We start from the raw sequence: 14,576 nt of genomic DNA, 5'->3' as shown, positions 1-14,576 counted from the left end.
TTACAACTTATTCTTACAACATTTATACGGCCCATTTATACCAGCCTTATATAAAAGCTTATCAATACTTCTATAACATCATCCACGTGTAAAACCGGATATGTGTTAGTACTGTTATAAAAGGAGGTAAATACCGGCCTTAAATAATATCTTAAGATATTGAGCTTCTGTGTTATGAGGTGTTCATGCCTTTCCAAATTCCAGTAATATAGACTTTTGACTATTGGATTTTTATTTCTTATGATGTTTTAAAAAAATTGAAACCTGACCCGTTTGTTCTCTTACAGAAGGTTAAATTATATAAACCTTCCTTTAAAAATCGGAGTTAACAATTGTCCTCGGAAACAAAACAAATTCCCTACATATATATGGATTGATGGATTAATGGACTGTACACCAAATAATCTCCTGTACAGTAGAATAAAGCTTCGGCAGAATTTTACTAACTATTAGGGAAGAGCATCAGTTATGTTAGAATTTTTGAATTTTAATTAAAGGAGTTATGTAATTTCTGTTTTTGAGATGATTGTAATGTATATTTATTGGAGCATCTTTAAGTAGGTATTGGGTCACATTTTGAAATGATCATTTTTTATCCTTACCTGTATAACGGATCTCACAACATGCATCGTTACTATCCAGAAACCTGAACTATAACTATAAATAGTTAAGTTGCATACAGAAACCATACAAAAAAATCATCAAAAACCAATGTGTCGTTTAAGATCTTTGGATGCATGAACTTAGCTATAATGACTACTGAAATGCTAAAAGAACAATGCTATGTCTGAGAAATTCTATTCTTATATTTTCAATATTACCAAATTTACTTTATTTGAGTCCAAATTTGCTTGCAACATCTAATATCAATTAAAAATGTTGGTCACATAACTATTTTGCTACTGAAGTTGAGAACTGAAGAGAAATGTTGTAGAGTGAAGAGTCAGAATATCCCAGTCAGTACAAGTATATTTCTTACGATTGAAGATCTTTGAATTGAATATGAGGAAACGATTTACTTCATGTTTACTATATTGAAAAATGTAATCAAATGTCTAGAGTCTAGATTCATGATGTAAATTCTAAGCAGCCCAACCAAACATAAATAAAAAAGAGATTTCACATGCAATGTTGGTTTTGGTGCTTTCAACCGACTGCCCTTTGGTCTTTTAATCCTTTTCCCTCCATTCGTTGTCCCTTTGCATTCTATGGAGACTTCAAATACTGATGAAAACATATTGTACTTGCAATGTAATTAGCTGATAAAAAATATAGCCGTAACAAATACAGAGATTTAATAAAACTTATTTCCTGATCTTTTATGGTGAATCACTATAAATTTTGGTGTTCTGATTGTTTTTATTTGGTCAATTTTTTTTCTGTTCTTTAATTATCAACAATTGACATCAAAGCTCGGTGAAAGAGCTGTTTGAATATTGGTGAAAAATTTTGAGAAAAAATGGAAGAAGCAGATAAATGGAGAATAGATAAATTCTTAGGACAGAACTTCAGATTATGGAAGGTGGAAATGGAATCACTGCTGATCAAACAAGATCTCTCCCTTGCATTAGAAGGAAAAGCCAAGAAGCCAAGTATGATGGGTGATAAAGACTGGGAGAAATTGGATAGAAAAGAGAGAGCAATAATCTTCCTTTTGTTATCCAACAATATTATTCCTTTTAATGTTTCAGCTGAAAAGACATTGAAAGAATTATCCAGAAAAAACTCTCTGCTACGTATGAGATGGCTTAGGCTTCGAATAAAGTTTTTATCATGAAAAAGTTATACAATCTAAAAATGAAGGAGGGAGGGATCATGTTGAATCACCTCAATGAATTTAATACTTTGATTACTCAATTGATATCAATGAGCATAAATTTAGATGATGAAATCAAAGCTATATTGTTATTGTGCTCTCTACTGAATAGTTGAGACCCACCTACAAGTGTTGACATGTATTACAATAAAGACTTATGATCACTTCAAAACTATAAGTCATGGAAGAGTACGAATGATCGATTCAAAATACCTCAAATATTTGGATAATTTGTAAATAGTCAACCTAACATCATGGTCAAAAGTGCTTGGTATTGCTGCAGACAACACATACTGCATGAACATTAACAAATAATAATGTTAATAATATACATGAACTGATATTATCGCTAGGATATACAAATTTACAAGTATGTTTCCAAGTACTACAAAGTTACCTTTATCCAATTGTGCCAATCATGTGTTTTTAGGCCCGAGAACTCTGATCCATCTCTCGTGAATAAGTTTTTTAATGTTGCACCAAAACCAGAAGGAAATCTTATGCTTTTCATTGTATCAATGATGTTTTCTTTCTCCTTTGATGTAAAAGTCCACGGAGCATGATTATATGAGTTGTTTTCATGCAACCACATGTTAGGCATGACACTAACAACTTGGAGGTCCTTTCGTAACTTTATTTGTGCTTCAAGGTTGGTTCCATTTAGATGTTTCCACAAGCACTCTGCCACATTTTTCCCAATGTGCATCGTATCAAATAGGTGGGCTATTGGCAAGTTCTCATAATAGTCTAATTTGTAGAAAATAGATTGTCTTTTCATTCCCGGTGGAAAGCCTATCCCTTCTTTTTTGTCATACATTGTTTTCCACCTAGTAGGGTTCATCCTTCTTGGCTTCCTCATTTCCACTTCCTTTCCATTGAACTTGAATTTCTCAAGTACTCGATAGCGATGATTTTGTGGTAAGTATTGTCTATACTCATCATATACAGTTTTATTGAGATCCTTTGACTGCCTATACAACATTTTTGGCCCACATGATGGACAACCATGTTTCCCCTTTGTTTCTAGCCCTAAAATAAGAATACAAACCACATTTACTAAATGGTACAATGGACACTATAATTACAAATGTAATCTACAATATATTACCACAACAAATAGAGAGCCCCGGGGCATCATGAATTGTCCAAATAAGCATCGCTTGAAAGAAGAAGTTTCTATCATTGATAGGTCTTGATACATCAAGCATATTTACACCATCCCATAATTCACGAAGCTCATCAATGAGGGGCTCCATGTATACATCCATATCCTTTACGTGATACTTCCCTAAGTAAACAAGAAGTTTTTTATCAGGGTTTAACTGAATTGAAATATTTTAATATAATACTCAAGAAATCACTGCATTCATATATTCTAGTACCTGGTATGATAAGAGTTAACATTGCATGCTCCTTTTTCATTGCCATCCAGGGGGGGAGATTGTTGTTAATAATTAACACTAGCCAAACAAAATATGTTGTTCTAAGATCTCAAAATGGATTTACACCATCCATTGCTAGAGAAATTCTTGCATTCCTTGGCTCATTTCTTAAATGTGGCCATTTTTCCTCAATCTCTTTCCAATATTTGCTATCTGCGGCCATACACATGACACTGTCTTGGCTCCTCCCATGTGCATGATAAACCATATATTTTGCCAACTCCTTGCATTTGAACATCCTCTCGAACCTTGGCTTTAATGGAATGTGTCGCAGTACTTTATAAGGAACCTTCTTGGATACTTGATCTTGACGATATCTACTTGTGTGACACACTGGGCATTGCTGCAAATTTGCATTCCTTCCATAGTACAATATATGGTCATTTGGACATGCATCATATGTATTGTACTCCATTCCAATGTCTTTCATTACTGAAGATACTTCTCTATGAGAACGAGGCAACTTATTGTCCTTTGGAAGCATTTTATTTGCCAAAAGCCTACATGATGCAACAAATGTTTTTTATAAGATAAGTATACACATTATTCAAAAAATCTAAGACATCGAGAGCATTAATTTATAGGAATATTGAATCCTACCTTAATATATCAGTAAAGCATGTATTTGTCAATCCATGTGTAACCTTCAAATTCAACAACAACATAAGTGTTGCCAATATAGAAGTATCTGCATTTGGGAAAACAAGTGTCGTAGCCAACTGAGCTAGGGGGAATCAGTAACTTCTTCAAAAGATGTGTAGAAGTCTTGGATGAATTCATTGACACCAGCCTCATTTATCTCTTCAAAGTGTCTTCATCCATAACTGTGTCTTGTTCTTCATCTTGAGAGTGGCTATCATCGGTGACATCTGTTGGTTCTTTAGAAATATTGTGAACTGGAAGCGGCTTTTTATCAGAAAACCAATTGAAATGGTCAATAATAATGTATTGAATAATGTGCACCTTTATTTATTTAAAAAATAATAATTTGTTAATTATAGTGTACCTCTTCTATATAAACCCCATAGTTCAATCTATGGATACCGACAAGTCGTCGCTTCTTTAGTTTCCTATTTTGGCACCTATTGCAAGTGCAATATACCATTTCGTTGAAGTATTCATCTGTCCCTAGAGCGGGTCTTGCTGCTCATTCATCTGAATATTCAGATGATGATGATGTGCTATTTCCCTGAATGCACCATGTACTATCAGCAATAAGAGTACAGATTTTACTTCAAGTGTTTCTTCTTTTTGAAAAGAAGATGTCTCTTAGGTGCATGATATGTTATATCTTAATAAATTTGAAACTTTGGAATCGTGGCTTTAAGATGAGATACACAAAAGTGGAAATAACCTCTCTTGGGCTTTAGGTAGTGAGACTCTAAAGTAGACCTCGTCGTATCCTCCTTCTAAAAATTATGATTATATAAACAAAAATTCCTATCATCTTGTTAATTTTGTATGTGTACATTTGCATATGTTTCTATGTTAAATGCCCCATGTTTGATTCACACCCGATGTCCACTCCATTAGTTTATGCGTAATAATTATAGAAATGTTCATTTTAAGACCTATCAATGCTTATATTGTTAAACAAAAATAATAGCAGGTCAATAGTCATAAGCCAATACTCATGAAATCAGGTAAGGAATAGTCTACATTAACAGTACCAGGGCACACTTGGAGAAAGAGGACAGGTATCCTATGTTCTCTAGATGAAATCTGACCTAAAAAAGAATGTCTATTGAGTATCATTTGAAACATGAAAACCACATATATATATATATATAGTGTTATATACAACTGCACACAGACATTTATGAACTAGTTAAGATCATATCACAAAAGTCTCTCATGTGAAGCCATTTGACAGTGATGGTCACCACCAAAGTCAACATAGTAAGAAAAGAGGCCTGAGACAGTAAAAGGCACAACATTCTCAAAAGAAAAGATATAATCAATAATTCAAAACACAAGCAGTCCCATAATGAGAAGCTATGAGCAGCATGGATTCAAAGATAGTTCATTTGGGCATGAAAAGACTAACATCACAAAGATTTGCATCACATAGAAATTGAAGAACTCATCATTACCGTGATGAAATTGAAGAACTCGTCATTACAATCTAAAATCAAAGTAATGATCAGCATAAAAAGCAGTCCAAACAGAACCATCAAGATTCAATGATCTCATTTTGACAAGGGTTTCATTTGCCAACAATGTTGCAGCATAAAGACAGTTAAGACAATGTGATATAAGGATATTGAAAAGAGGATAATAAAGCTCAAATAATACATTAACAATGCCATTACACACGAGGAATGTCAGTTCAAGTTCAGTCTCAAATATCAAAAATACTGCGAGTACCAAAAATAACAACATAAATACCTAGTCTGCCATTTCGTATAGAAACCAAGAAAATAGCCCTAATAGAATTGCCAAGGTAGAATAACCTGAAATACATGGATTTAAATTAATTAGAGAATGAGCAACAAAATATAGAGTAAATACCAAGATTATGCAACCCAATATGAGGTGATTTATGTGTCCAAATTTCCTTGTCTTCAACACTACACTTCGACTATTTTCACAATCATCTTCAATGTGAATTTATGTATAAAACTAAAAGCTTTCAAGTTCTTACTTACTACTCATTTTCGTTTTCAATTTATAAGAGAGTTCTTTTAGTAGTTTTTTTGACTTATTAAATTCTAGCAAGGATTAGATGTCATTAAGGATTAAATAATTCCCCATAAATATTTCTCTATGAACAAGTATTATATCAAGGAAGGATACGTGAATATCAACAAGTAGATGAAATTCTCTCATAAAATGATATAATAATGATTTACTAAAGATAAAATTACAACATTTTGAACATCTATAAACATACCTTTCTTTGCAAAGTGCTTGATTTGTTCAATTTGCTTTCATTATATTTGCTTTCTCTCTACTAATGGTGTTGTTCCCTTCTGCAATTTTCAAATTACTTTGTTAGTTTTCTGTTTCAAGATTAATGTACAGTTAAAGAATATCTCCATATTATTCTGAAAGGGTCCAATAACAGTAACATTGCCAGGGGTTAAAAGTGTTCTGACATCAAAGTGGACACAGTAAATCAAAAGTCAAACACACAAAGTAAATGCCATGGTATGCAGTTATTAACAGTCCCACAAGGTTCCTCAAAAATCAGTGAGAAGAACGCAACAATACAATATTGAATGATCAAAGAAGAATACATGGTGAGTTACATGGGATGGTAGTCAAATATTTGTATGGGTTCTCTTCCACATTGAACAAGAAATCTGTGAAGATCAAAGAAAGATACTTCATAGTTTAACATGTCAATGATTCGTTTTTGGGCGGGGGTATTAGTTTAACCTGTTATTTCTGTTATTACTAGCATATATGACTGTAGGTCGTGCCTTATTGAGAAAGATTTATGGATACTTGAGAAGGTTGTACACCCTAGAGGCGGCCATACCACATGAGAAGGGAGTGTGGGAATGTGGAGCTGAATCACCCCTATTTGAGTGCTCAAAATACCTTGTCCTTAGGCATCTAAGGGATATTTGTTGATGCAAACCCAAAATAAGGTAGACTCTGGTGAGTACTATCAATAATAAAGGATTGTACCCTGTTGTACCTACATGCTACAGTTGTTTTGAAAACAGAAATTCTGAGATTTTTAAATATATTATCATTTGAGATTGTTTTGGTTCAGTTTGAGTCATTTGGGTGTGGTTTGCCAATTCATGAGTAAGGAAGTGTGTTCAGTATGCTGGTATATCATTTCGTTGAAGTATTCATCTGTCCCTGGAGAAGGTCTTGCTGCTCACTCATCTAAATATTCAGATGATGATGTGCTGCTATTTCCCTGAATATACCATGAACTATCAACAATATTACTATTCATCTAAATAGTTAGCCCTGAGCATCGAATCAGAGAGAGTCTCATATGATTTTAATCTGCATTTCAATCCCCAAATAATGTTGTTAAACAAGATGACTGGGAATGTGAGGGATTTTGCGAAGCAGCAATTGGCAGAACAGCTTCAAAGGATTAATAGAGGCATGAGCATGGAGAGGAATAGTTGGGGAGGAAGAATGCGTCGCATCAAAAACCAAACAGTGGCCAAAGTTTCCACGTAAATTAGTTAATCAAACATGTGGATTCACTTTTTTAGTATTCCTCATCTTTATATCTTGTATTTTTAGACAAGACAACAATGAACTTCTGAGCGTCATTTACAAGGAAATCACTAATAGACGTTCACATAAGAGCTCTGAATATATATATAGTGACTTCTGAGCGTCATTTAGAAGGAAGACACTAATAAATGTTTACATAAGAGCTCTGAATATATATAGTGGTGAGCAGGAGCATTGCGCTGCATGGTTTAGTACAAATTTTCTTTTACATTGTTACCTTGTGAATGTTGTATCACCTTCAACCCTGTTGGAAATCCGCAAGAGTGATATGTGTATGGAACTGTTAGAATTAGCGTTGATTCAGTTTTCTTCATGGATTTTTGGGTTTTCAATAAATATTTTTTAATAAAAAATTTGGAAAAAACAAAATTTCCATTGTCAAATGAATTCCACTTTAAATTGACTCCTCTTCACTTAAATTTAAAATAAGGAAGAGGGTTTAACAGATGCTCAAGTTTCAATAGATGTGCATAAATATATAAAATTTGAAAGTCTAGTAAAATATTTCACATGTATTAATAGTTGTTTATTTATGTGTCATTAATCATTTTTTTTTAGAGGAATTGTGTAACTATTTTTGGTGGTCATAGCACACAGTTATTAAGGCATCTATGCATAAGTATTGGTCGACACCTTCATTAGAGGAATATGTATTAGAGGAGTTGTGATCATTTTTTGGTAATAGTACCACATGATTGTTGGGGCATGTATGCATAGGTATCATGAAACATCTCTAAATAACCACTTGTGAACCTTTGTGCACATGATAAATAATGTATTTGTCCATTCTTGACGAAGTGACTGATAAGAAGTTATTTTATGTTCTATCCTCTGGCCATCCATTGATTTTGCATGTTGTTAAATATATTCTAGGGCAAGAGTTCATCATGGCCTATCATAAATATAGAGTGAACATAAACATTACTGCAATGTTCCTGGCAATGGCTTTGTACATGGGCACCCCAAAGACAAGAGTGAAAAAACTATGCCAAATGATCTTCAAACATGCTTTTTTGGGGGAGATTGACGCAGTTCTTGATAATGTGGATGGCAATACTATGGTTTGTTTGCACAAAGCTATTACCTATCTCGAGGAAGGGGTAGCGAGGTGAGATAAATCCTAGAGGTGTACACAATGAACCAGAGCTTCTACAGGCCAAGTGGGAAGATGCGGACAGGAGCCTCAATTTTTTGCAACACATGGTGGGTATGATGGGAATTCCTGAGGGATGAGTGAAAGAGTACATGTTAGATGAGGAGATTGATATTCGAGAGGAGGAATAATATCTAGTGTTGTCGCCATAGGGAGAGGAGCAGCATTAAAATGATATTTCAAAAGTCTAAGAGGTGGCCAATAGCCCAACTCACATAACCTATGGGGTGGATTGTCTAGTGGTGGCCAAAGTTATGGTGGTCCAAAAAATCCAAAGATAGGACACAGATTAAATCAAGGTCTCCGGTTCAATGGATCTGTTTTTGCTTGGTCCTTTTAGTTTTCAATTGTTGATAGTGTATTTTCTGGTTTGAGTGGGTCACTTGTATAATCGAGTGTATTTTTAAATTGGTTTTTGGTTGGCGGGTTTAATTTTTTTTTTGGCTCTTGTTGATAGTTTTGGGGTGTGGACAACTGCCTTTTCTTCCAACCCATCTTTTAAACTTTGCTACTTATAAACATTTTTGTTCTCGTTGTGGGTGTTCTCCCTTAGTAGCTATTTAATAATAAAAAATAATAAAAACTTTTGCATTTGCCATTAATACTCAAAAGTTGAAATAATAACATTAAGCTTTTAAGTCAGACACAAAGAAACCCAAAAAATAGTGTAAAACTTCAATGCATTGCTTAGGAACTTAGGGTGCATGAAGTTAGGGTGGGCAGCTATTGGGCCTTCTCTAATAAGTTTGTAGTTTTATATATATATATATATATATATATATATATATATATATATATATATATATATATATATATATATATATATATATATATATATATATATATATATATATATATATATATTTTAAACTGATTTTTATTTTAAAAGAATTGTAATAGTATTATAATATTTTTTATTAGGTAGAAGCATTTTCTGAAATATCCCTAATTCTTTTTACAAAGATAAACAACGAAAAAAAATCCAAACAATAGAATTACAACAAACCTACATGAAATAGTTTTACAATATCACTACTTCCATATGGCATTTAAAGTATGTGGGCTAGAAAACAAATCTAGATGACAAAAATGAGGATTCATATCAAGGTAAATGTGTTAACCCGCCATTGGCAGATTCAGTCGAATATATTCAGCCGAGAGATTTGTTGAAATTCCTTGAGGTTCATTTTATTTTTTATTCTTACTAGTAACTCGTGGTATGCAGAATAATATTGTGGATATTTTCCATTTGGCCCCCCAAAAGCTTCCTGCCATGTATCTAGCAGGACCAAGATCTTTTCTCTAACATTTAAATCTAGTTGCAAAATACAAAATAACACCCACATAAAGGACTACTGAAAATATGGACTAAGCCCAGAAACCATAAATCATTGAGCTACAACCCAACAAAACATGTGCATATTATACACAAGCTTTCTTCCAGACCTTTTTCTTTACTATCTTGACCATTTCATGTAGCACATCTCTCTCAGCAACTTGCAAGTGAACACTGTGAAGAAGACCTTTCAAGAAACACAGGACAGTCATGCTTCAGTGCTTGTACACAACAATATGACAGCAAGTGCAAAGGTTTAACAGTCAATGCATCAATAAATGACAATACAGTAGAAGCCTACAATATGAACCAAAGACAGAGACTGTGATTTACAACACTCATAATTAAAGACTCGGGAACAATGATCCAAAGAGAGTTTAATAAAAAGCCAATGAGAGCAGTATAAATACATTGAGAAATCTTAGTTTGAAGGCAGAGGTAAAGGTGACTGTCACAATAGCAACTCAATAGGAGCCAACGAAGTAATTCAAATCCAACTAGCAGTGATAAGGGGAGTATTTTTATGAGTCATGTAATGATGCAAGAAATATATTAGTACATTCATTTAGATTCCCTGTCATGACACAAAAATGACAATCATGTGCAGTAAAGCTCAGCTTAAGGACAACCACAACACTATAATCAGAAAATACCTATCAAAAGTAGGCAATCACACTATAACCTAAAAGAGATATAAGAAATGTTTTTGAGATTCATATTAATAGGCCTAAGAGAAGTGATTTGAAAATTGTAGTGTTTGCAGGATCCCATTACAACACTCAAAAATAGAGGAAAAGATAGTATAAAGTTCTAAAGAACAGTAACATTGCCAGGGGTTAAAAGTGTTCTGACATCAAAGTGGACACAATAAATCAAAAGTCAAACACACAAAGCAAATGCCATGGTATGCAGTTATTAACAGTCCCACAAGGTTCCTCAAAAAACAGTGAGAAGAACGCAACAATACAGTATTGAATGATCAAAGAAGAATACATGGTGAGTTGCATGGGATGGTAGTCAAAGATTTGTATGGGTTTTCTTCCACATTGCACAAGAAATCTGTAAAGATCAAAGAAAGATACTTCATAGTTTAACATGTCAATGATTCATTTTTGGGCGTGGGTATTAGTTTAACCTGTTATTTCTGTTATTACTAGCATGTATGACTATAAGTTGTTCCTTATTGAGAAAGAATTATGGAGATTTGAGAAGGTTGTACACCCTAGAGGCGGCCATACCACATGAGAAGGGGGTGTGGGAATGTGGAGCTGAAGCACCCCTATTTGAGTGCTCAAAATGCCTTGTCCTTAGGCATCTAAGGGATATTTGTTGATGCAAACCCAAAACAAGGTAGACTTTGGTGAGTACTGTCAATAATAAAGGATTGTACCCTGCTGTACCTACATGCTACAGTTGTTTTGAAAACAGAAATTCTGAGATTTTTAAAATATATTATCATTTGAGATTGTTTTGGTTCAGTTTGAGTCATTTGGGTGTGGTTTGCCAGTTCATGAGTAAGGAAGTGTGTTCAGTATGCTGGTATATCATTTCGTTGAAGTATTCATCTGTCCCTGGAGAAGGTATTGCTGCTCATTCATCTAAATATTCAGATGATGATGTTCTGCTATTTCCCTGAATATACCATGAACTATCAACAATAAGAGTAAAACTTATAACTCGAGTCTTACTTGTTTTTAAAGAGAAAATGACTCCAAGGTGCAGGATACCTCCTTTCATAGCTTAGTGTAGGAAGCACATTCCGCACCTCTACTTCCTTTAAGTACAATCATCAAGCATCAATAATAGAAAACCTTTTCAGAATATCCCTAATAGGTAACTTCATTGATATGCACCAAACTCAGAAATTACATCCAAATACTACACAAAAATACAATTGAGATCTTTGGTAATATATTTATTTTCATTGCTCTTTTAGCAGCTTCCACACAGAATTAATTTTGTGCATTAGCCTAGAACTAATTTTGTGCATTAGCCTAGAAAGGATCTCTCATAGCATATTCTTTCAAGTTAGATCGGAGTCAGCAGCATCCAAGCAGATTATAAGTTGCAGAAAAGGATTATATATCTGTCAAGACCACCTTACGTAGATTTAATTACCCTATCAGACTAGCAATGACAATTATACAGTAAACCTTTATAATCATTATTTAAGCATTGTTTGAGACTTTTGAGGAAAGAAGCTAATTCTCCCCTATTTCTATAAGTCATTAGAGAAGGGGACATTACACCCCCTCTTCCTCCCACCCACCTCATAGGGCTCTGTTGGACTCAGTGGGAGAACTTCCAGCTACTGGGTTGGTCTCGCCCGAAGTAAGAATGCCATTCAATCATGACTTGGCTCTTGTTTTGGGTTTTCAGGCTAAGGACACACGCAGTCACAGAACCATTTGTAATCGCCAAAAAGAGAAATCTGAGTGCCCTGCATCCCCTAATAAGTTGCTAAGCCCCTCATTTTCATGATACAATGAACATCAATGCTATGGGTCACCATATTCTCATTAATGCGGGAGGATTAACTGAAAGTACAGTGTTTCCACACAAGTATTCCATGGAAATATCTGCTATAGTTTACAAAAACCAGAGATTTGATGGTGAGGGCTTACCCACTGATCTTCTTAAAAGGTAATAAATTACAAATTAAGGATGCGTATTTGGGTTTCCGTGAAATGTAATGTATTTGAATATACTAACCCACAGAGTTTGGGCTCGAACAGGGCAATGGTAGCAGAGGATGAATCCATGCTTCATGGTTGAAGCTTATGATAGCAAGAGTTGCAGAAAATGGGTTTTTGGCAGATATTAAAGTTGGAAATGTTCTAGCAGATGCACATGCAAATGTGGAATCATAAGCAACGCACCTAAACCGTTTGATAGAATACCTCGAAGAGATGTTAAGGGAAAAAAAGAAATGATTGCAAGGACTGCACAAAATGGATATGTTGCAAATGTTTTAGGAAATTTCAAGCAAGAACTTACCTGTTTCGACCCTTGGGCCGGCTATGGCATCGAAAACTGTTGAAGATCTCTAAACCCCTCGATCTGGAGTTGGAAAACAGTACACGAAATGACATTAGTTGGAGATTCTGAATCAACGGATGCTTCAGAATCTTGAGGTTCTGAATAAACGCTTGGTTTGTTGCCTCTGCTCCCGATGCTCCTGCTTCCCCTGTAACTCTTGCCTCTGCTAGCTGGATGGGAAAATATGGGAGGATTTTGTAGGTTAAATAAAACCCCTCCATTCCTTCCCGCGATCGCGCCATTGATAATGAACACTGTGAACGCCTCGCATGAAGCCGTTGCCGTCGGAGAAGCATTGACATGTTGAGCTTAGTGATAGAAGAAAATAAAAGACTGGAGGGAAACAATATAGTTTTAGAAACATGTTTTCCCTATTGTCTTAATTTTAGACAATTAAATAATAAAAAAAGTAATTAAACAAAAAAAATTATATTTAAGACAAAAGTAATATTTTGTCTTAAATACCCCTCTTGTGTAGTAGTGAAGGGAAGGCCTCAAGATAGAGGCAGAAATAACGATAAGAGGATATCCAAATCTACAAGAAGATCGAAATCCATAGATAGAAATGGAGGTTGTTGATTTTGTGGAAAAACAGGTCATACTAAAAAGAATTATTGGTCACACAAAAAGGCACAAGAACAATTAAAGGACAGCGAAGCTAACACAAAAAAGATGAAGGTGTTCTAGTCTTGTCAACAAGTGACACTACAACATATTCATGGGTGTTGAATTTTGGTACTTCTTTTCATGCAACTCCATGCTAGGAAGCCTTCAAAAACTATCAAGAAGGTGCACTTGGAAGAGTCTACCTTGGTGACAACGAACTATGTGAAATAATTTTCAAGGGTGACATGATGTTGCAATTAAAAAAAGCAAATAAATGGCTTTTCAAGGATGTAAGACATGTTCCTAAGCTAGAAAGGAATCGGATATCCATCGGACAGCTTGATGCTCAAGGGTGTAACACCAATTTTTCTTCAAACACATGGAAGGTGGCTAAAGGATCCTTGGTGATTGTAAAAGGAAGCAAATATTAGGTAATCTATATGTGCTAGAGATTCACATTGAAGTGGGAGCTACAGTGGCAGTTGTGGACAGCGGGATGGAGTTTTGCCATAAGAGACTAGGACATATTAATGAGGGTAGAACTCGAGACATAGAAAAACACAACAATTTTAGACAACAAATATTAGTTTATTATTATCAATAATATGCTTCAATACATGCAAATACATTCAAGAGGAATAAATCCTCATAGGCTGCAACACAACAACTTATAGAGTTTTCTGGAAAACCCTTTCCCACAATCTAAAATTTTTTTGACCCCAAAAATTCACTCTCTTAAAACTCAACTACAACAACTCTCCAAAAACTAACTCAAGAATTGACCCACAAGTTTCCTAAATAGCCTTCACTGGTTTGGAGCCAAAATTACAATTTAGAAATTAAAATTTGGCGGTCTAGCACCAAATCATACAATTTGAATTTCAAAATTGAGCCAAATTTGAAAACTAGAAACTTTCTGAAAAATGGTCCAACTTTTGGCAAACATAACTTTTGAACCAGTAATTAGATTGA

The 14,576-nt window shown here is 34.5% G+C and overlaps 1 protein-coding gene across 4 annotated transcripts; it reads right to left on the bottom strand.

Annotated features, from left to right (window-relative positions):
• Window positions 1-1,642: 1,642 nt before the first annotated feature.
• On the bottom strand, window positions 1,643-13,342 carry LOC131051993 (uncharacterized). 4 transcript variants are annotated; one of them, XM_057986591.2, is made up of 10 exons: window positions 12,957-13,342; window positions 10,070-10,146; window positions 6,152-6,230; window positions 5,647-5,711; window positions 4,265-4,447; window positions 3,859-4,164; window positions 3,199-3,758; window positions 2,925-3,104; window positions 2,214-2,845; window positions 1,643-2,109 (listed from the first exon to the last, which is right to left on the bottom strand). In XM_057986591.2, exons 7-10 carry the CDS (start codon window positions 3,242-3,244, stop codon window positions 1,996-1,998), a joined length of 972 nt encoding a protein of 323 aa, XP_057842574.2. In that variant the 5' UTR covers window positions 3,245-3,758; window positions 3,859-4,164; window positions 4,265-4,447; window positions 5,647-5,711; window positions 6,152-6,230; window positions 10,070-10,146; window positions 12,957-13,342; the 3' UTR covers window positions 1,643-1,995. The 4 variants fall into 4 exon arrangements, 3 of the variants coding, with proteins under 3 accessions (XP_057842574.2, XP_057842572.2, XP_057842573.2); XM_057986589.2 differs by lacking the exon at window positions 10,070-10,146 and having other exon boundaries at window positions 12,957-13,341; XM_057986590.2 differs by lacking the exons at window positions 5,647-5,711; window positions 10,070-10,146.
• Window positions 13,343-14,576: the final 1,234 nt, after the last annotated feature.

Source organism: Cryptomeria japonica, chromosome 2 (genome assembly GCF_030272615.1).
Source record: "Cryptomeria japonica chromosome 2, Sugi_1.0, whole genome shotgun sequence".
Lineage (NCBI taxonomy): Eukaryota > Viridiplantae > Streptophyta > Pinopsida > Cupressales > Cupressaceae > Cryptomeria > Cryptomeria japonica.
The sequence above is the reverse complement of the archived record's forward strand: the minus strand, read 5'-3'. Positions and strand labels throughout refer to the sequence as shown.